We start from the raw sequence: 22,227 nt of genomic DNA, 5'->3' as shown, positions 1-22,227 counted from the left end.
AGGTTTCACCCTCAGCAGCCCCGCCATCGACATCGCATGAGCCAATTCCTGGATAACCATCTGTGTATCGTCTTCGTGTGTATCTTTTTGTATATATGTGCGGATGTGTTTCTGCAAACATGTATCTCTTCGTGCATACATATCCACACGTATTTCTGCAGACATGTATCTCTTTGTGCATACGTATCCACACGTATTTCTGCAAATATATATCTTCGTGCATACATATACACACATATTTCTGCAAACATGTATCTCTTCGTGCATACGTATCCACACGTATTTCTGCAAATATATATCTTCGTGCATACATATACACACATATTTCTGCAAATATGTATCTCTTTGTGCATACGTATCCACACGTATTTCTGCAAATATATATCTTCGTGCATACATATACACACATATTTCTGCAAACATGTATCTCTTCGTGCATATGTATCCACACATATTTCTGCAAATATGTATCTCTTTGTGCATACATATCCACATGTATTTCTGCAAACATCTATCTCTTCATGCATACGTATCCACAGGTATTCCTGCAAATATGTATCTCTTCGTGCATACGTATCCACACATATTTCTGCAAATAGATATCTCTTTGTGCATGCGTATCCACACGTATTTCTGCAAATATATATCTTTGTGCACACGTATCAACACGTATTTCTGAAAATATGTATCTCTTTGTGCATATGTATCCACGTATATATTTTCCTGTCTCTTCTGGGTATATATTCCGATATGGATCTACCTGTATCTGTGTCTGTATCTGTATCTCTCTGTATATACATTTTCCACATACATCTTGCTCTCCCGTTAGCTTTGTCCTCATGAACAAATCCAGCCCGGAGGTAAGCCGTGGTTTCCACGGGACACTCCTGCTGGCTTTGGAGACCTTCTGCGGGCACCCCAGGTACGTGCAGCTGACATCCTTCCCGGCCACCTTCACTTCCGGTCCTGGATGTGCCCTGTTGTCTCATGAAGGCCCGCATTAGACGCTCTCCTGGCGCATACCCTCACGTGCGCAGGGCGGCCTGCAGGTCGTAGGATTTGCCCTCTCAGAAGTCACCATGCAGAGGTGTAGCCAGGATCTTTGAAGGAAGTCCCCTCCCCTCCCTCCCATGCCTGCACACAAAGGTGTCCAAGTCCTGACCCCCATGTTGTGGACTAATGTCCCCAAGGACGTCCACGACCTGATTCCCAAAGCCTGTGAACATGTGACCTTCTGTGACCAACGGGCCCTTACAGGTGATTACGCTCGGGACCCTGAGATGGTCCCTGTACGGGGAGGCCACTGTTCGCATGGGACAAGTGTGTCAGAGGCCATGCCCCAGCCCCACCGGCTGCTGGCAGGGGGACGCCTGAGCCACGGGAGGGAAAGGCTCATTGCTCCCCGGGGGTCAAGGAAGGTGCATCATGGGGTCAGGACCCAACGGCGTTCAACTCCGACTACAGGCATCCTTGCAAAAGACCACGTTGTTTTAAAGTAAAAAAATAGAGCGCAGTATAAATAAGTGTTCAAACAATGAAAAGACAAAACGGCTTCCAGAACATTCCAGGGCTGGAAGCAACTTTGTGGTTCACACGCTCTCCGGGGCGACGGTGACTTCCTCCACGGTTAGGATCTCTTCATGGTCGATCTTTCCTGTATCCGGGGTGGATTTCTCCCAGATGATCTGGGGGGCACAGGGAGGACGGGGGTGTCGGGTTTTCGGGAACCCAGCGAGCAGGGCTCGGGTGGCCGAGGGCTGTGGATGGGAACCGGGGGCCCGGTGGGCGGGGCCGCCCTGTGACTGAGGCATAAAAGGACCGCCTGATGGGACGGCTTGGGACAGGGGCCTCCAGGCATACGGTCCGGCACGTGCAAAGGTCCTGGGGCAGGACCGAGCCTGGGGACCAAGGGAGGGGAAGGAGGCTCACTGCCCACCCCCCGTGCTGGTTCGCTGCCCCCCCCCCCACCTACCTGGTGGTCAGTGTGAACGTTCTCACTCCATTTATCCTTGATGTGCGGAATCCGTGGGAATAAGGTCTCTGACGCAAACAACCTGGGGACACAAGGAGCGTGTGAAGGACAGACCGGCATGTAACCTCACCCGTCTGTGACGTGGGACACGTCCTCCTGCCGTGTGAGAAGCCACAGCCACGTTCCGGGGAACGATTTCACTGAAGGCTCGAATCTCAGAGAAATGAGCAAACACGAGACTGAGTCCCTGGGGTACGGGGATGGACTGGAGGATGTGGCCCATCGCGGGCATCCTGGGGTAACCCGAGGTCCCCGGACATGTCCCCCTGTCCCTCCAACCTTGGAGAGCACGCTTTCCGAGCCGGCAGGTTCCTGTCCACGAGCTGGGTTTATGGTCGGCACTATTTCCAGCGGCCTGACTTCATTTGTGCATCTGAGCCTGAACAGCTGAGTGCTGTCCCCCCAAAATATATACTCAGGTCCTGAGTCCAGGCACCTGGAAACAGGACCTTGTTGGGAATTTTATCTTTGCAGATGTAATCAAGTTAATGTGAGCTCATCCTGCATGAGGGAACCTAAATCCAATGACGGGTGTCCCTGCCCTGCCTGGATCTGAGTGGTCCTGTCCCCCCTAGATCTCAGGGGCCCTGCCCTGCCTGGATCTCAGTGTTTCTGCCTTTTCTGGATCTCAGTGGTCCTGTGCCTCCTGGATCTCAGTGGCCCTGCCCCTCTTGGATTCAATGGTCTTGCCCTTCCTGGATCTCAGTGGTCCTCCCCTGCCTGGATCCCAGGGGTCCTGCCCTGCCTGGATCTCAGCGGCCCTGCCCTGCCTGGATCTCAGGGGTCCTGCCCGTCCTGGATCTCAGTGGTCCTGCCCTGCCTGGATCTCAGCGGCCCTGCCCTGCCTGGATCTCAGGGGTCCTGCCCCTCCTGGATCTCAGTGGCCCTGCCCCTCCTGGATCTCAGCGGCCCTGCCCTGCCTGGATCTCAGCAGCCCTGCCCTGCCTGGATCTCAGGGGCCCTGCCCTGCCTGGATATCAGCGGCCCTGCCCTGCCTGGATCTCAGGGGTCCTGCCCCTCCTGGATCTCAGTGGCCCTGCCCCTCCTGGATCTCAGCGGCCCTGCCCTGCCTGGATCTCAGCAGCCCTGCCCTGCCTGGATCTCAGGGGCCCTGCCCTGCCTGGATCTCAGCGGCCCTGCCCTGCCTGGATCTCAGGGGTCCTGCCCCTCCTGGATCTCAGGGGTCCTGCCACTCCTGGATCTCAGTGGCCCTGCCCCTCCTGGATCTCAGCGGCCCTGCCCCTCCTGGATCTCAGCAGCCCTGCCCTGCCTGGATCTCAGGGGCCCTGCCCTGCCTGGATCTCAGCGGCCCTGCCCTGCCTGGATCTCAGGGGTCCTGCCCTTCCTGGATCTCAGGGGTCCTGCCCCTCCTGGATCTCAGTGGTCCTGCCCTGCCTGGATCTCAGTGGCCCTGCCCTGCCTGGATCTCAGTGGCCCTGCCCTGCCTGGATCTCAGTGGCCCTGCCCTGCCTGGATCTCAGGGGCCCTGCCCCTCCTGGATCTCAGTGGCCCTGCCCCTCCTGGATCTCAGCGGCCCTGCCCCTCCTGGATCTCAGCAGCCCTGCCCTGCCTGGATCTCAGGGGCCCTGCCCTGCCTGGATCTCAGCGGCCCTGCCCTGCCTGGATCTCAGGGGTCCTGCCCTTCCTGGATCTCAGGGGTCCTGCCCCTCCTGGATCTCAGTGGTCCTGCCCTGCCTGGATCTCAGTGGCCCTGCCCTGCCTGGATCTCAGTGGCCCTGCCCTGCCTGGATCTCAGGGGCCCTGCCCCTCCTGGATCTCAGTGGCCCTGCCCTACCTGGATCTCAGCAGCCCTGCCCTTCCTGGATCTCAGTGTTTCTGCCTCTCCTGGATCTCAGTGGCCCTGCCCTACCTGGATCTCAGCAGCCCTCCCCTGCCTGGATCTCAGTGGCACTGCCCCTCCTGGATCCCAGTGGCCCTGCCCTGCTTGGATCTCAGTGTTTCTGCCTCTCCTAGATCTCAGTGGTCCTGTGCCTCCTGGATCTCAGCGGCCCTGCCCCTCCTGGATCTCAGCGGCCCTGCCCTGCCTGGATCTCAGCGGCCCTGACCTTCCTGGGTTTCAGCGGACCTGCCTCTCCTGGATCTCAGAGGCCCTGTCCTGTCTGGATCTCCGTGGCCCTGTCCTGCCTCCATCTCAGGGGTTCTGTCCCTCCTGGATCTCAGTGGTCCTGCCCCCCCTGGATCTCAGTGGCCCTGCCCTGCCTGGATCTCAGTGGCCCTGCCCTGCCTGGATCTCAGTGGCCCTTCCCTGCCTGGATCTCAGTGGCCCTGTCCTGCCTGGATCTCAGGGGTCCTGCCCCTCCTGGATCTCAGTGGTCCTTCCCTGTCTGGGTCTCAGACTCTCGTCTCCAATGCTGGGAGATGATTCATTTCTGTTGTTTCAAGACATCTGGTTTGTGGTCATTTTTTCCTGTTTCCACAGGAAACACAAGCAGCTTTTCACAAAGATAAGTGCCTTGGGTAAAGCACGCGCTCTGTGACCGTTCCGGTGGCTGTGGCCCCTGTTCCCATCTGCTCCCAGGTGCAGGGTCCCTGGGCAACGGGGGTGCCGTGCGGCCCCCGCATTCAGCCGGCTGGGACAGCCCCCCCTTGTCCTGTGCCGTTGGCCACGCGCCTCAGTCCTGAGGGGAACGGCCACCAGATGCCCAGCCAGGACGCGGGGGCCATCGAGGGCTGGGCACAGGAGGCCACCCAGAGGGTCCCCCCATCGTGCAGGAGGGCCACCCTCTGCGAAGATGCCCCAGGTTTGCAAACCGTGCCCTGCACCGGCCTGTAGGTGAGAATTAACTTTTCTGCGTGTGCCTTTCATCCCGAGGCGCGTGTGAGGGGCCCTGAGACCCTGTTGGAGCCGAGGGCACACGTCTGCTGCCCACACAGGAGCCCCCGTTCCCCACGTGCAAAGGCGGGCGGACTGGACGCTGCCGGCTGGGCCCCGAGGCCTCGGTGAGACTCGCACGGGGACAGGAAGCTTTGGCAGAAAGAGAAGCTGAGGGCGGGGGCCCCCAGCGCCCATCCGGCTGAAGGGTGGGGGCGCACGGGTGGGCTCGGTAGGGCCCCTGGGGGGCTCTGGGGCTGCCCCTCGGGGGTCCCGACGAGGCCCCCGTTGGCTGCGTCTACACCGCCCCCTGCTGAGGGCACACCACCGGCTCTGTGAGCTCCATCCAAACCACCACTGGAATTACCTTTTCACAAAGCAGCTGAGAATCAGGGCACAGACGAAGGTCCCCAGGACCACGAGCACATAGACGTGCACAAAGCTGGCTGTGGCTTGTGTGGAGCCTGGGGAGACAGGGGGACGCACCTCGTACCCCTCAGGGCAGACTGGGGACACACAGCAGTCATTCCCTCGCCGGCTGGCCGCGGAGGAGAAAGGCTCAGAGCGGCGGAGGACCCGCCAAGTGTCCACCCCGAAGCCTTCCCGCAAAGCTGTCCGTGAGCCAAAGGGGCCTCTGCACCGTCCACACCAGAACGTGCTCTGACGGTGCGATAAACCGATTTCAAAGGGGACCAAAAAGGCACGCCTGGGAGGCTCTGTCGGTTAAGCGTCCGACTTCGGCTCTGGTCATGATCTCACGGTTCATGACTTCAACCCCTGCATCAGGCTCTGCACTGACAGCTCACAGCCTGGAGCCCACTTTGGATTCTGTGTGTGTGTCTCTCTCTCTCTGCCTCTCCCCTGCTCCTGCTCTGTCTCTCAAAAATAAACAAACATTTAGGGGCTCCTGGGTGGCTCAGTCAGATAAGCGTCCGACTTCGGCTCTGGTCATGATCTCAGGGTTCATGACTACAACCCCTGCATCAGGCTCTGCGCTCACAGCTCGCAGCCTGGAGCCCTCTTTGGATTCTGTGTCTCCCTCTCTCTCTGCCCCTCCCCTGCTCATGCTCTGTCTCTCTCTGTCTCAAAAATAAATAAAAACATTAAAAAAACTTTTTTAAATAAAAAAATAAACATTTTAAAAAAAAGACCAAAAAAATTAATTTCTAAAAAACAAACCAAATGACCAAGTAAATACATTTCAAATCCCCAAATAAAATAAAAATGGACCAAATAAATAAATTTTAACCTCCAAATAAAATAGAAATGGACCAAATAAATAAATTTTAACCTCCAAATAAAATAGAAATGGACCAAATAAATAAATTTTAACCTCCAAATAAAATAGAAATGGACCAAATAAATAAATTTTAACCTCCAAATAAAATAGAAATGGACCAAATAACTAAATTTTAACCTCCCAAATAAAATAAAAATGGACCAAATAAACTTTAACCTCCAAATAAAATAGAAATGGACCAAATAGATAAGTAAATTTAAAAAATAAAAAAATAAATACAAATGGACCCCCCCAACCAACCATACGCATTTCCAGGCATATGGGTTTTTTTTTTTTTTTTTTCTCTGCAGGCATATGGCTTCAACAAAGTCGCCCTACAAGTGTCAGACCAGGAGACCCCTTCCGGCTGGGGTGGCCGGTTCAGGAGGCTGCGGGGCGTTTGTCCTTCCTCTGAAGGAGCACAGACAAGCGCACGGGAACCCCTGGGTCGTGAGCCTCCAGGGAGACGGGACGGGCTAACAGATGGATCCGGAGGCGCTCCCGGGTCACGTACCGAATTCCACGGGCTGGCTCCAGGCGCTCCAATGCTGTCCCCGTGCGTCTGAGACCCGTATCGTTACAGTGTGCTTGGGTCTGGGCTCTGGACTCGGGAAGTTATATTTATTTTCCGATTTGCCGGTCACGTCGATCTTTGGACAGAAGAGAAAAGTTTCAAGGCAGGGTCTCCTGTGTTCAGCAAAGAAGGGCTGGGGTGGGAGGTGGGGGGGAGCGGGCGGGGGGGGATGCCTTTCCAACGGCCCCACCGAGGCAGCTGACAGGTTCAGAAGCACGCTCCCTCCGGGGCCGAGCATCAGAACTGTCTAGAAACACGTGGTCTCGGGGGCTCCCCCAAGTAGAAATCTCTCAGCAGGTACAAGGGCCAGGAGCAGAGACGGGGACCGAGCTAAGCCCCATTGGACAGAAGACGATACGGAAGGTCAGAGTGTCCCTAGGACTTAGGAAACGTCCCCATAAAGGACGTTGACGTCCACCCACTACAGGTGTTTGGCAGGAAGAAATCTGGGTCACGCTCACAGGAATCTTCTGGGTCAGGGTTTCAACTCACCAGTTGATTTCCGGCGTGTTCCTTGTTGTCCTAGAAAAAAACAAACAGAACTAGATGTACTTTTCTGCATTGGGCACATTTTTACAGTTTTCACACGTTGTCCCCTGGGAGTGTGGTCAAGGGTCACACCCCGGGGCCCAGGGGACGGCTGAGGCCCTGTGAGCTGCCTTCACCCCAGTCACGTGGGGACTGAGGGTGGGACTCGTCCACGGAGGGAAACGGGGCCTGATCACGCCTGGGGTTCAAGCCAGTGGCGGATGGGGCCAAGCAAGGGCTGGAGGTCGAGTTTGTCTACACTGGGCACAGGCGGATGTGGAGAGAGGGCTCCCCCTTTTCTACACTGGGCGCAGCTGGAAGTGGAGAGAGGGCTCCCCCTGTCTACACTGGGCGCACGTCCATATGGAGCCTAGCGTCCCCCCCGTCTACACTGCGCGCACGTCCATATGGAGCCTAGCGTCCCCTTGTCTACACTGCGCGCACGTCCATATGGAGCCTAGCGTCCCCCGTCTACACTGGGCGCACGTCCATACGGAGCCTAGCGTCCCCCTGTCTACACTGCGCGCACGTCCATACGGAGCCTAGCGTCCCCCTGTCTACACTGCGCGCACGTCCATACGGAGCCTAGCGTCCCCCCTGTCTACACTGCGCGCACGTCCATACGGAGCCTAGTGTCCCCTTGTCTACACTGCGCGCACGTCTATATGGAGCCTAGCGTTCCCCTGTCTACACTGCGCGCAGGTCCATACGGAGCCTAGCGTCCCCCGTCTACACTGCGCGCACGTCCATATGGAGCCTAGCGTCCCCCCTGTCTACACTGGGTGCACGTCCATACGGAGCCTAGCGTCCCCCTGTCTACACTGGGCGCACGTCCATACGGAGCCTAGCGTCCCCCTGTCTACACTGCGCGCACGTCCATACGGAGCCTAGCGTCCCCCTGTCTACACTGCGCGCACGTCCATACGGAGCCTAGCGTCCCCCGTCTACACTGGGCGCACGTCCATATGGAGCCTAGCGTCCCCCGTCTACACTGCACGCAGGTCCATATGGAGCCTAGCGTCCCCCCGTCTACACTGCACGCAGGTCCATATGGAGCCTAGCGTCCCCCCGTCTACACTGCACGCACGTCCATACGGAGCCTAGCGTCCCCCCTGTCTACACTGCGCGCACGTCCATACGGAGCCTAGCGTCCCCCGTCTACACTGGGCGCACGTCCATACGGAGCCTAGCGTCCCCCTGTCTACACTGCGCGCACGTCCATACGGAGCCTAGCGTCCCCCTGTCTACACTGGGCGCACGTCCATACGGAGCCTAGCGTCCCCCCTGACTACACTGCGCGCACGTCCATACGGAGCCTAGCGTCCCCCTGTCTACACTGGGCGCACGTCCATACGGAGCCTAGCGTCCCCCCTGTCTACACTGCGCGCACGTCCATACGGAGCCTAGCGTCCCCCCTGTCTACACTGCGCGCACGTCCATACGGAGCCTAGCGTCCCCCCTGTCTACACTGCGCGCACGTCCATACGGAGCCTAGCGTCCCCCCTGTCTACACTGCGCGCACGTCCATACGGAGCCTAGCGTCCCCCTGTCTACACTGCGCGCAGGTCCATATGGAGCCTAGCGTCCCCCTGTCTACACTGCGCGCACGTCCATATGGGGCCTAGCGTCCCCGTGTCTACACTGCGCGCAGGTCCATATGGAGCCTAGCGTCCCCCCGTCTACACTGCACGCACGTCCATATGGAGCCTAGCGTCCCCCCCGTCTACACTGCGCGCACGTCCATATGGAGCCTAGCGTCCCCCCGTCTACACTGCGCGCACGTCCATACGGAGCCTAGCGTCCCCCGTCTACACTGGGCGCACGTCCATATGGAGCCTAGCGTTCCCCGTCTACACTGCACGCAGGTCCATATGGAGCCTAGCGTCCCCCTGTCTACACTGCACGCACGTCCATACGGAGCCTAGCGTCCCCCTGTCTACACTGCACGCACGTCCATACGGAGCCTAGCGTCCCCCTGTCTACACTGCGCGCACGTCCATACGGAGCCTAGCGTCCCCCTGTCTACACTGCGCGCACGTCCATACGGAGCCTAGCGTCCCCCTGTCTACACTGCGCGCAGGTCCATACGGGGCCTAGCGTCCCCCTGTCTACACTGCGCGCACGTCCATACGGAGCCTAGCGTCCCCAGTCTACACTGCGCGCACGTCCATACGGAGCCTAGCGTCCCCCTGTCTACACTGCGCGCACGTCCATACGGAGCCTAGCGTCCCCCTGTCTACACTGCGCGCACGTCCATACGGAGCCTAGCGTCCCCCTGTCTACACTGCGCGCAGGTCCATATGGAGCCTAGCGTTCCCCGTCTACACTGCGCGCACGTCCATATGGAGCCTAGCGTCCCCCCGTCTACACTGCACGCACGTCCATATGGAGCCTAGCGTTCCCCGTCTACACTGGGCGCACGTCCATATGGAGCCTAGCGTCCCCCTGTACACTGCGCGCAGGTCCATATGGAGCCTAGCGTCCCCCTGTCTACACTGGGCGCACGTCCATACGGAGCCTAGCGTACCCCTGTCTACACTGCGCGCACGTCCATACGGAGCCTAGCGTACCCCTGTCTACACTGCGCGCACGTCCATACGGAGCCTAGCGTCCCCCCTGTCTACACTGGGCGCACGTCCATACGGAGCCTAGCGTCCCCCTGTCTATACCGAGTCTCCGTTGATGGGGAAGAGAGAATCCGCCTTGCCCCCCCTGGCTCCCGTGGTCGTGGCGGAGCGAACCTGCCTTGTCTACACTGGGTCCCGGCGGTCCTGGAGGAAAGAACCCCCTTCTCCAGGCGGGTGCCGGCGGCGGTGGACGGCCAGGGCCTGTGCGTCCGGCCTCGGCCTGCTCACCTCCAAGCCCCGACGGCTTTCGGGGGAGCAAGGCCGGGGGTGTCCCCTCGCCCTGGGACCGGCCGCGGGGGTGACCGTCCCGCGGGGGGCACCGTGTCCTCCTCTGCCCCGCCGCCCCGCCTCACCCATCGCTGCCGGGCCGCGCGCACCGGGCCCTCGCGGCGGGGGGCGGGGCGCTGGTCTGCCCTCTGGGTCGACGCCGTCCGGTCCGGGGCCGAGCGCACTGACCTGTTTCTGGATGCGCAGCTGGTAGTTGAAGTCCCAGGGCGGACGAGGGGGTGTCGGGTCCTGGGCGGGGTCCCAGAGGATCTGCAGTGGGACGGGTTGCAAGTCGACGCTGACGTTGTTGGGCGGGCTGTATATTTCTGCGAGGGGGGACCGAGGTCACGGCCCTGAGCCCCGGGGGCTCCGGCCCAGGTCCCGCCCGCCGGGCGTCAAGGGGCAGCCGGTAGGGGTCCGCCGGAGCACCAAAGGGGACCGCGGGCGGGGCGCGTGGGCAGGGCTGGCGGTGCGCACGCGCGACCGCGTGGCCGGCTGCGGGGAGGGGACCCGGGAACCCCGGGGGAGGGAAGGAGGGACGCAGAGGGGGCTGAGCGGACACGGGGCCACTATGGGGACAGCCGGCGGAGAGGACGCACGTCCTGACCCGGCGAGCGGCGAAGGGATACCCCGCGGGGTGGGTCGCGCCAAGGCTGGGGACGTGCGGTCTGTGTCTCCTCCCGGCGGCCACATTCGGTCCTCAACCCCGGAGGTGGGAGGGGGCGCGTTTCCGTCACGGAAAACCCGCACAGACTGCTAAGACTGTCCCCGTCCTTTCGGGACGGCACGCAGCCTTCCTTACGCAGACTGGACTCCTTAAACCGTTGCCCCTTGGGGCCCCCCAGCCCCTCTCCCATCCCCCCCCCCCCCCCCCCCCCCCCCCCCCCCCCCCCCCCCCCGCCCCTGGCCGAAGTCAGAGGAGGGAACTGAAAATTCAAAGCCACCGATCCTGCGGTTGGTAACCCTGGCAACCGGCCCCTACCACGAGCGCTTTTCCGCGGTCACCTCGTTAACATAACAAAAGACACATTCAGGGCTCTGGACCCCGGGAAATTCAAAGGGTCTGGTCAGCCCTGGGCCACAGAGCCGGGAGGGAGACCCAGAGCGGCTGATCGGAAGTCACAGTATCACAGGGCTGAAGTTTGCAATAATCTTGGGGCCTCCTGGGTCACATAAAAGTCTTAGAAACATGGGGAAGAAGAGAGAAAAGTCGGGATTCCCTCGGAAGGAAGGTGGCCACGTCTGGGCCAGGGGGACGTTTGTCCTGCTGTGACAGTCCCAGGGGCCCCAGCGGCCACCTAGAGCTCCCCCAACAGGTGGCTCTGCAAGAGGGGGCTGGGGGAGACGTGAGCTGGCATCCGTTTGTCAACGGGGTCCCCCCAAAAGGCAAGAGAAGGCTGTGCCCGCTACCACATGGGGAGGCCCACAAGCGAGCCCGAATTCCCCTCCCGCCACCTCCCGGTCCGAATGTCCCCCTCTGTCCTGCTGGGACTTCACTGTGGGGGCCTGGGGGGGGGGGGCTCTGGCTTCCTCCGGTGGGCGGTGAGGGGCAGGGGCACCACACCTTTTCACCACGCCGAGTTCAGAGTAGAAGGGGTGCTGGCCCCCTTACTCGGCCACCTTCCAGAAGGAAGGAACCGTATGGACACCTCGACTCGGGGTCTCTGGCCTCCAGAGCTGCGAGAGAATACATTTCCGTTCTTCCAACCCCCCCAGTTTGTGGCCAGGTGCTAACAGCAGCCCCAGGAAACGCGGGCTGGTGTCCCGGCAAATCCTGTCCCGAGCTCGCCTGCCAAGCATGGGTTCACCCCACAGGACGCCGTTCTCACCTATGTTTTTCAAGGACAAAATCGTGTCAAAAAACTGGACCGCCGTCTCTCGGCTGGTGCCATTCACCAGGAAGTAATTGCGGAACGTTAATCCCGACAGATCGTGCAGGTGACATCCGACGTGGGTTCCTGAGTCCGTCACGTAATGAGGACACTCTCTTTCCCTTTTTTCCCTACAAGATTCCAAGGTGTTCGGAGACCGGTCAGGGCGTCCCCCCCTCCCGCCCTGTGCTTTTCAAGGCCGCCTACGTAAGGTCGACACTTACTTAAAGTCTAGTATGTACAAGAAATATTGGACGTCATCAGGCGCAGCCCGACCTTTCGCCCAAGTGCAGTTCATGAAGTTCACGTTGTAGATAAAACAGGAGAAGTTTTGGGCAGCGGTGCCCTCACCACCTGAGAAGACACAAGAAGGAAACAATCTGGGCAAGGGGACCACAGGCTTTATGCTTGGAGCCTCTACCGAGCATTCAAAGAATAGTTCTTTCCAGTCCTTCTTAAACACGTCCAAAAAATAGAAGAAGAGGAAACACTTCCAAATTCATTTTGTTTTATTTACTTTTTATTTCGAGAAAGAGAGGGAGAGGTGGGAAGGGGCAGAGAGAGAGAGGAAGAGAGAGAATCCCAAGCAGGCTCAGTGCTGTCAGCGGGAAGCCTGATGCAAGGCTCAAACTCATGACCTGAGCCGAAATCAAGAGTCGCACGCTTAACAGACCCACCCTGAGCTTTCAGCACAGAGCCTGACGTGGGGCTCGAACTCACAGACTGTGAGATCATGACCTGAGCTGAAGTTGGTTGCTTAACCGACTGAGCCACCCAGGTGCCCCATCACCACCTCAATTTAAACATAGCATGGGAAATCCTAGCCAGAGCAATTAGACAAGAAAAAGAAATAAAGGTATCGAAATTAAAAAAAAAATCAAGATTATCTGTTTGCTGATAATATAATCATATGTGTACAAAAAACCCCTAAAAACTAAACAAGCAAAAACACTTTAATTTTTTTTTAATTTTTTAAAATATTTATTTATTTTTCAGAAAGAGAGAGACACAGAGTGCAAGCAGGGGAGGAGCAGAGAGAGAGGGAGACACAGAATCCAAAGCAAGCCCCAGGCTCTGAACTGTCAGCCCAGAGTCCGACATGGGGCTCGAACTCACGAACCGCGAGATCATGACCTGAGCCAAAGTCTGCCGCTCAACCAAGCGAGCCACCCAGGTGCCCCCAAAAACACTTTTATTATAGCTAATAAATAAATGTAATAAAGTTGCAGGATACAAAATCAGCATGCAAAAATCAGTATTTGTATACTCTAATGGCAACCCGTTTAGGAAGAGAATTAAGAAAATAATTCCAGGGTGCCTGACTGGCTCAGCTGGTAGAGCATGTGACTCTTGATGTTGGGACTGTGGGTTTGAGCCCCACATTGGGTGTAGAGATTACTTAAAAATAAGAAAAATTTAAAAAAGGAAATAATCCCTTTGTTCTGATAGCAACAAAAGGAATACAATACTTAGGAATAAACTGAACCAAGAAGGTGAAAGATGTATATACTGAATATTATCCGACATTGATGAAGAAAATTTAAGAACACACAGATAAGGGGCGCCTGGGTGGCTCAGTCGGTTGGGTGTCCGACTTTGGCTCAGGTCACGATCTCGCGGTCCATGAGTTCGAGCCCCACGTCGGGCTGTGGGCTGATGGCTCAGAGCCTGGAGCCTGTTTCCGATTCTGTGTCTCCCTCTCTCTCTGCCCCTCCCCCGTTCATGCTCTGTCTCTCTCTGTCTCAAAAATAAATAAAATGTTAAAAAAATTTAAAAAAAAATAAGAAAAATTTAAAAAAGGAAATAATCCCTTTGTTCTGATAGCAACAAAAGGAATACAATACTTAGGAATAAACTGAACCAAGAAGGTGAAAGATGTGTATACTGAATATTATCCGACATTGATGAAGAAAATTTAAGAACACACAGATAAGGGGCGCCTGGGTGGCTCAGTCCATTAAGCATTTGACTTTGGGTTTGGGAGGAGAAGGAGAAGAAGGAGGAGGAGGAGGAGAAGTGGGAGGAGGAGGAGAAGGAGAAAACAACAAAAGAAAACAAACAAACACAACAAAAGACCCCCCAAAACTGAAACAACCTGAATAGGGCAAAGGACCTGAATAGACATTTTTCAGAAGAAGATACACAGATGGCCAACGGCTACACGGGAAGATACTCCACATCATTTATCATCAAAGAAATGCGAATCAAAGCCGCAAGGAGCTGTCGTGTCACACCCGCTAAATGGCTATTATGAAAAAGAGGAGAGATCAATACCGGGGAGGGTGTGGGCAACAGGGAACCCTGTGCACTGCTGGTGGGAATGTGAGTGAGTGCAGCCACTGTGGAAAAATTAGGAAGTTTCTCTAAATATTCACCGCAGAACTCTCATATGGCCCAGCAATCCCTACTTTTGGGTCTATACCGAAAGGAAACGAAATCTGGATCCCCAAAAGGTATACACACCCCCATGTTCATTATGGCACACATTCACAATAATGTGAATCATCATTCATTATGATTCGCAATAGCCAACGTGTGGACACAGCCTAAACGGTGTTGCTGAATGGATGGATACAGAAGATGTGGTGTATACACACGATGGAGTAGTATTCCGTTACAAAAAGAAGGTGTTATGTGTGCTAAGTGAGCAAAGTCAGACAAGAAAGACAAAATTGGGCATGTCTTGAGGGTAATGATGTCCAGAAGGATCACTGTGATGTTTTCCCTACCTGGGTTAGCGTAGACCAGTTTTTCTGGAATCGGTCCTTGGGTGCTATTTACTTTAACCACGAACGTGATTCCCCCATGGAGAGAATCATGGGAAAAGTTGCAGTGACAGTCTTTGTTCTTGGGCTAAAAAGATGCAACCAGTCAGCGCATTAGGACATTTTTTCTTCTCATCTGGATGTCGTTTGTTCATCCACTGACCCCGTGAAGTCACCACCACCCATGCACATTCTCTGGGTGGGTGTTGGCGTGCCAACATGTAGGTGGGACCTCAACCCTGCAGTGTATAGTGTTGTTTAGAAGGCGGGAACAGAGGCCTTCTTTCCCTGGGGCCCTCAGTCACCAGTGATCCGGTTAAAATGCAGATTCTGGCTCAGTGGGGTCCAGGTGGGGGAGTTTTCTTGTCCTGTCTCAAACCCTCATACAGTCACAGGCTTCATGTTACCATTGTATCTGGTGAGCCTTGTGACCTTGTTTTCATCGAACACTCGGGACTAATGCTATGTCTTTCTTGGGATTAAGTCCGCCGTGTGGATGAGTTTGGATGGATCCACTGGGCAAAAGGCTGCAGTTTCTGCTGGGAGGACAGCGGTTCCCCTAAGCAACACCCTCTGACGGGACACCAAAGCCTGAAAATCACAGAATAAGCCGCATGTCTTCCCCCTGATCACTGTTGTTGGACATTCCGTCTCCCGGAAAGTGCCCCCTGGAAATTCTGGGCACATTCGGGTTCCCGATCGGAATCTGCCCTTGTGGCCCTGGGTCCCGCATCCCACCAGATTGTCTCATTTCGCCCTCTTTGGGTGGGTGATCATCCCCAAGGGTCCCACCCTACAGCCTGTGACAGGTCTAACCTCATAGGAGCTTTGAGCTGGGCATCCTTTCTGGGGAGCCCCGCCCTCCCTTTCCTTTTGGGATAAGACATTTTCCAAGGAGTTGCTAAGTCCCCCAGGGAATCGGGCCCCCAGGCACCTTTTGGACACGGGCCAGTCCTTATCTCCCTGGTACATCTAGAACCATGATGTGTCCCAACGTCATACCCATGCTGTCCATTCCCACCTGTTGTAGCCTTATTCCTAACGTGAAGAGAGCCTCGTGAAGGATACCAGATGACTTTATCAAATCATCTTACCTTTTTTCTGATCTCTCCTTTCTCCTTGTGGATCATCACACATTCGAGGTAGGTAGTGTTTTCTTTGCAGTCCCAACTCAGTTCCATTGTCCTTCGGTCAAACTTCATATTTAGACTGGGGACCCATTCCGTGGTTGGAACATCTGAAAGACGTAGCCACCGGATTCAGAAGTTGCCCTTTTCCCATCGTCACTCCCCACCCGCTGACCCATCCCGTATCTTGTAAGCAAAAATCAAGGCTGGGACATGCTGTGCCCTTCCCCTGTCCCACCCCAGGTGGCCCCAGGGCATTGGCACATCCTCAGAATCTGCCCCGCTCCCATCTCCCCTTCCTGCCTGGATCTCTGTGCCTTTTCTCCATGTGAGGACGCCTACCGTGTACGTGAGCCAAGACCAACCAAGTGAGAACCAGCAGAGACTATTTTTACTGCGAGCTCAGCACGGTGAGGGAGTTGGCCACCATCGGCGGCACTTGTCAGAGACTCAAGGGCGGACAGAGGGGAGGGCAGGTTTCACAGTGGACAAGCGGGGCCATTCGGTTGTGCCTGAGCAGAGGCTGTGGGTGTGGGGGAGATCACGTGACTCCCTAGAAGCGGGGTGCCCCTGTGATACATTAGGACAGCGCATCGGGCTTCCTCCGGTTGGTCCTAAGGCAGAACTTGTGTCAGAAAGCAGGGAAGCTGTCAGTTAGTGACCAAATCCCTGACATAACGCAGCCGAGAAAGTCTTTGACGGTCAACAGAACTCTGACAACACGTCCAGCCAGCTTGTGCACAGCCCTGGACCCAGGGCACTCCGGAGTGAGCAGACCTCACCAGCATCACGTGCAATGCACACGGCAGGGGCCAGGCTGGACAGCACACACTTTGTGCAGGCGTGTAAGGTGCGGAAGGACCCAGAGACCTCACGTGTCAGGACGTGTCCCCAGGGACACAGGACGCGGAATGAGGCGGGCAGAAAAGGGTCAGACAGCTTCACGCCCTTACCCTGGTGCTCCTGAGTCAGGGGTAACGCTGGGTCCAGCAGCATGCAGAACAGGATGGTCGTGGCCCAGGGTCCCAGGGGGCGGCTGGGAGGACGAGGAAGCCCTGGAAGGAGGGACAGTCACACTGTGAGGAAATCAGCTCTCACGAGGGGTCTCGGCAGGAGGACCCAGACAGGATTCCCCAGGGGGATGCTCCGGGGGAAAACCACAGGACCATCCCCAGGCTGATGGCCAGCCCGCTGGTCTGCCTGGGGTCACTGCAGGTTACAACCGGTCTCAGGGGGCCCCCAGAACCGAGGGCCTGGCCTGCAGCCTGGACACGGGCTCCAGCCCACCCTGTGTCCTCTGTGTCCCTGCGGTGAGTTGACCACATGCTCTGGCATCATTCCCGTCTGTAATCTAGTGGAGGAGATAGACGTCCGCGGGGCCCTTATGACGACGTCCACCATGCTGACACGGGATGGACACATCTCTGGGCATGTTATTGTGTCCACCACAGGTACCAAGATCCACTCACTCCCTAGGGCTCAGGGCTGAGTCCAGGATGGGCACCAACTTGATGGCCATGTTGCGCACAAAACAACAGTGGAGACAGAGAGTCAGGGTCATTCCCAGGCTGCTGGACTGTGAGTGACGTCCTGGCTCCACATACTCTGCCTCCCGGACACGTCTGGACCATCTCTGACCGGGGTCCGGGTGGAAGGCAGGCTCCCCAAGCCCTTCCCCAGGCTACGCCTTCATTTGTCAAAGAAATGGATTCCAGTTCCACGTGCAGAGAATGGCCCGGGCTGTCCACCTACTCGAGAGCCCGCATGACCAAGAAACCAGGAACCCACTCACGTACTTCTCTCTTCTCCAGAATGAGCTTCCTGTGAGAGGCAGGTTACAAAATGATCTCCCCGCAGAGCGTGGATGGAGATTTACCAGTGCCCCGCGGATCTACCCTGCAAATTCACACGTCCGCCATGTTGATCAGGCTTGACTCATGGTCCAGATGAGTCTTGAAGCCACACCCGATATGTCACAGTTCTTGGGAGAAAATTACACACACTCCTATTACTTTCTCATTGTGCTGACTCTTGTTTGGTTCATACAATTTTAATTTTCTAATTTGTATTAAAAAATTTTTAACTAAAAAAATTTTTTTTGCTGTTTATTTATTTTTGAGAGGCAGAGACAGACACAGACACAGAGCACGAGCAGGGGAGGGACAGAGAGAGAGGGAGACACAGAATCCAAAGCAGGCTCCAGGCTCTGAGCTGTCAACACAGAGCCCGACGCGGGACTCGAACTCACAGACTGTGAGATCGTGAACTGAGCTAAAGTCGGACGCTTAACCGACTGATCCACCAGGCGCCTCCAAAATGTTTTTAATAGGAGTATAGTTGACACACACTCTGATTCTGTCTTAATAATCAGAATGGATTTGGGGCGAGTAGAAAAAGAAATGATAGGTCAGGTTTCCATTGTGGTAATAAAAATATTTTGAGGTTTGTCTTTTTTTTTTAACTTCTTGTTTTAAAAACTTGAGTTTTGCAACTATCGAAAGGGGTGTGTAAACATAAAAGAGGAAAATAAAAAAGGGTAAGTGCACAGAGAGATATGGAGGAGCCTAAATGATTTACTAAGTGAAAGAAGGCAGCTTGAACATGATACATCCTGTATGATTCCAACTCTATGACATTCTGGAAAAGGAAAAAGTATGGAGACAGAAAAAAGTGAGCAGTCTTCAGGGTTGGGGGAGGGACAGATGGGCAGGTGGGGCACAGAGGATTTTTAGGGCAGTGAAACTACTCTGTTATCATCCTATAACGGTGGATCCATGTTGTTGCACATCTGTCCAAACTCAAAGAATGTCCAACACCAAGAGTTACTCTAATGTAAACCGTGGACTTTAATCAATAATCACGTATCAATATTGGTCCATCAATTATAACAGCTGTGCCGCACTGATGGCAAATATTAATAATGGGGGAGACTAGGTCCAAGGGGAAGCACATATATAGGAATCCCTTAATTTTGACTTAAATGTTTCTGTAAACCTAAAACTGCTCTTAAAAAAAAACAAAGTCTATTAAAAACTTTTTCAACACGTAAGGACAAAAGCAAAGGGATCTGGTCACATAAAGCTGCACTCAACAGAGAACACCTGATGCTACGCTTGGGTTTGGGGTGGGGTCTTGTGGTCTGCCCACCATCTCCCTGGTGGTATTTTTGCTGAGGTTGGTTCCTTGGTGATTGTTGTTGTCACTTGTCAGTTGTAACGAGGGTCTTAGGTCTCTAAGTATTTCTCTCCTTCTCAGCCACTAACTGCCTCTGCTGTTTCTTCCTGCCTTTGTGTTCCCTATGACCTCATCCTTTTAATTCCTTATCTTTTCTTGGAGGTTCCTCTCTCTCTCTTACCACACATGATGGTGTTTTCTGTAATTTCCTTGTGTTAATGGTCTATGTTTTCTATCTTTTCTAAACACTCCCTCTTTACTCTTGGTGTATTAGCTCCCTGGGTGCTGACAGAACAGATAGCCACAAATTTCCTTTCTCCCTTCCCATTTCTCTTCCCTCCCTCCTTGCATCCTTTCTACTTTCTTTCCTTCCTTCCTTCTTTCCCTTCTTCCTCCTGCCTCCTTCCTTCCTTCCTTCCTTCCCTCCCTCCCTTCTTTCCTTCCTTCCCTTCCTCCCTCCCTCTTTCCCTCTTCCTTCCCTTCCTCCCTCCCTCTTTCCCTCCCTTCCTCCCTTCCTCCCTTCCTTCCTTCCTTCCTTCCTTCTTCTTTCCTTCCTTCCTCCCTTCCTCCCTCCTTGCCTTCCTCCCTCCCTCCCTCCTCTTCCCTTCATTCCTTCCTTCCTTCATTTTGTCCCTTCTTTCTTCCCTCCTTTTTCCCCCCTCCCTCCCTCTCTCTCACCCAGTCCTTTCCCCATTTCGTCCAGTGTCTGCTTTCTGGCTGCCTCCATCCAGCTGGTCCCTCTCTTCATGGGCTCTCTTCCTCTCCCCCTGGGCCCCCCTTAAGCTCCCTCTCCTGTCTCCCTCCCATGCATGGTCAGTTCAGCACATCTGGGCTCCTCTCTCCCCCACGTCCAGCCCCATCCAGGGGATCCTTCCTCTGTAGGAGCTACAGGCCCCCGCCTCACTGCTCCCTGCCCCACAGACCTCTGAGCTGTGGGGGATCATTCCTCACCACCTGCCTCCTTCCCCACTCACTCTGTGCAGTGACAGGCGGCCTGCCTACTGAGGACTCTTCTAGGTGCCCCAGCCCCTTCTCCCCTGCTGTGCACCACTTTCTCCGGCTGGAGCCCAACGGTGCAGAATCCAGCCAGCTCCCCACACGTCAGGGGTGCACACCTGAGCCACCGTGCACCTGGGGAGCCGCCCCCAGCCTCCAATTCCTGCCTCCCAACCTCCCAGAGCCCACCCTGCCCACAGGGCACCACACTTGCTATAAAAGAGGAAATGAAAGCGGGGAGCAGACCTGTCCCAACTTCCCGGCCTCCCCCGCACCTAGCAGTCCAGAGCTATGGCGACCTTCCGGCTTCCTCCGTCTGCAAGCTGAACCCTGCTCCACCCAGGCCTTCCCAGGCTTGTTTTCCCTTCACCCCCATAAACGTCTCGAACCCGCGTTTCTCCTCCTTTTTCCAGCCTCCCATACCAGCTGCTTGGGGGCTGCACACGCAGCAGGTGCCTGTGGATGGACGCCCGCCCCACCGCCCCGGTTCACCCGCCGCCCTGAATTTCTGCACCGAAATTTGCCCACGCCTGGACCTGTTCCCCATTCTGCTTCCTCTGCACTGACCCCTGCCTGTTTCTTCTTGCTCATGGTGATGGAGCAAAACCATCAACTTCTGTAAAACTGGATGAAGGAAAAAAAAGAAAAACCCAAAAGCAAACAACTGGGTTCTTTCATACCCAAGGGTGGCGGGCAGGGGGCCCACGGGAGGCTTGCTCTCTTTGACTAGATGGTTAGTGACGCTGTGCGGCTCTTGGCCGACGATGCCGACAGTCCCCGTGGAGAACATTGCGGGGAAGCGTGAAGTCATGGGTGCCGTGATGTCTCAGGCGCCTGGTGTGGTGAGCGTAGGCACCTCCCACAGGGTTCCTGGTTTCCCCGCTCACGCCCGTCCTGGGGGGCAGCTCCTGCCGGCCTCACTCCACCGGATGGGAAAACGCCATCCGGCGGGGCAGGGGGGTAGGATCTCGTGCTTCCTTGAGTTTATCTTTGCCTTGATTTTTAAAAACAGGCAAAACGCAGACGGTGTAAAATCTACCCTTTCAACGCCTACGGTTCCACAGCATTTCGCGCATCGGCAACGTTCAGGCATCCTCCCCACCTGAGCCGGGGCGTCCTCGACCCCCCAAAAGGGGGACCCCGTGCCCACTGCTCGACACTACTCACGTCCCTCCTGCCAACCGGGATCCGCCCGGGCTGCGTGTCTCCAATGAATGGTGACCACATAGCACTGCCCTCCTTTGCGTCCACTGCCTACCCAACTTTCCCGTCTTCTCTCGGTTGTCACCAGACGCGGACGCGCTCCGTCACCACATCGTCGTCCCCAGAGACACCTGCTACTCAGGCCGGCCGGCAGATCTGCACTTGCTTGCCGGGGGCTTTGACGTGAGCGACCGTCAGGAACGTGTATCCCCAGGATCCGGGAAGCACCGTTGCCCGTATGGAAGACCGTCTGTACATGGCACCTCTGAGCGCATCCAAGCCTCCGGAGTAAGTCCAGAGTGGTTTCCGGGATCCCCACGCACAGCCTTGCCCGGGGGGCTCAGCCTGGTCCCGGTGCAAGCGGGCTCATCCATCCCTGAGGCTAATTCAGACCCTCCGACACCGCGCCCACGTGCTGTTGGAAATTCCCCCCCTCTGCACGGGGGCCCCCCATCCGGATTTTCCCATTCCTCCCCCTCAGGTGCTCCCTGACGGCCAGTGTCAGCGGCCAGCGGCAGGAACAGGTACCACGGTGACAAGGCGCGTCGGAGACTCAGACAGGGAAGCAACCCGCCTTACCCCAGGGCTCCAGCCTCCGCGCTGGCCACCTGCTTTCTCTCTCTGTTTCCCGGCGCTCTGCCATCTGGCCGCTGTCTCGGGCGGCTCTGGGCCGTGTCAGAAAGTGAGGACCGTGATTGCACTGCAGGGGCACGGCAGCCGACACTTCCCTTTTCTGCTCAGCGCCCGCCCCCTTCCTGTGATGCGGGCTCATTCCATACAGTCGGGACCCCTGGCCGCGGTCAGTGGAAGCCTCGGCTTGTCCGCGCTCTTGGAGAGCTGACCTGGGGCGTGACCCCCTCCCGGCCAGCATCCGTGTGCACAAGCACGTGTCCCCGAGGGCAGGCTGACGGCTCGGGGCGCGTTTTGTGATCCTTTGTGCGCGTGGCCGCA

The 22,227-nt window shown here is 56.2% G+C and overlaps 1 protein-coding gene across 1 annotated transcript; it reads right to left on the bottom strand.

Moving 5' to 3' along the window:
• Positions 1 to 1,467: 1,467 nt before the first annotated feature.
• Positions 1,468 to 21,972, bottom strand: LOC109256169 (granulocyte-macrophage colony-stimulating factor receptor subunit alpha-like). The gene is given in 14 exon segments (XM_053891856.1): positions 1,468 to 1,685; positions 1,973 to 2,054; positions 5,233 to 5,329; positions 6,659 to 6,794; positions 7,211 to 7,240; positions 10,330 to 10,466; positions 11,970 to 12,142; positions 12,236 to 12,365; positions 14,741 to 14,864; positions 15,871 to 16,013; positions 16,857 to 16,958; positions 20,754 to 20,796; positions 20,798 to 21,067; positions 21,856 to 21,972. Coding segments are annotated over 13 exon segments (1,380 nt in total). The 5' UTR covers positions 20,885 to 21,067; positions 21,856 to 21,972; the 3' UTR covers positions 1,468 to 1,589.
• Between the last annotated feature and the right edge of the window lie 255 nt (positions 21,973 to 22,227).

Source organism: Panthera pardus, unplaced genomic scaffold (genome assembly GCF_024362965.1).
Source record: "Panthera pardus isolate Hobbes unplaced genomic scaffold, ASM2436296v1 HiC_scaffold_27, whole genome shotgun sequence".
NCBI lineage: Eukaryota > Metazoa > Chordata > Mammalia > Carnivora > Felidae > Panthera > Panthera pardus.
Note: the sequence above shows the minus strand (reverse complement) of the source record. Positions and strands in the feature narration are given on the sequence as shown.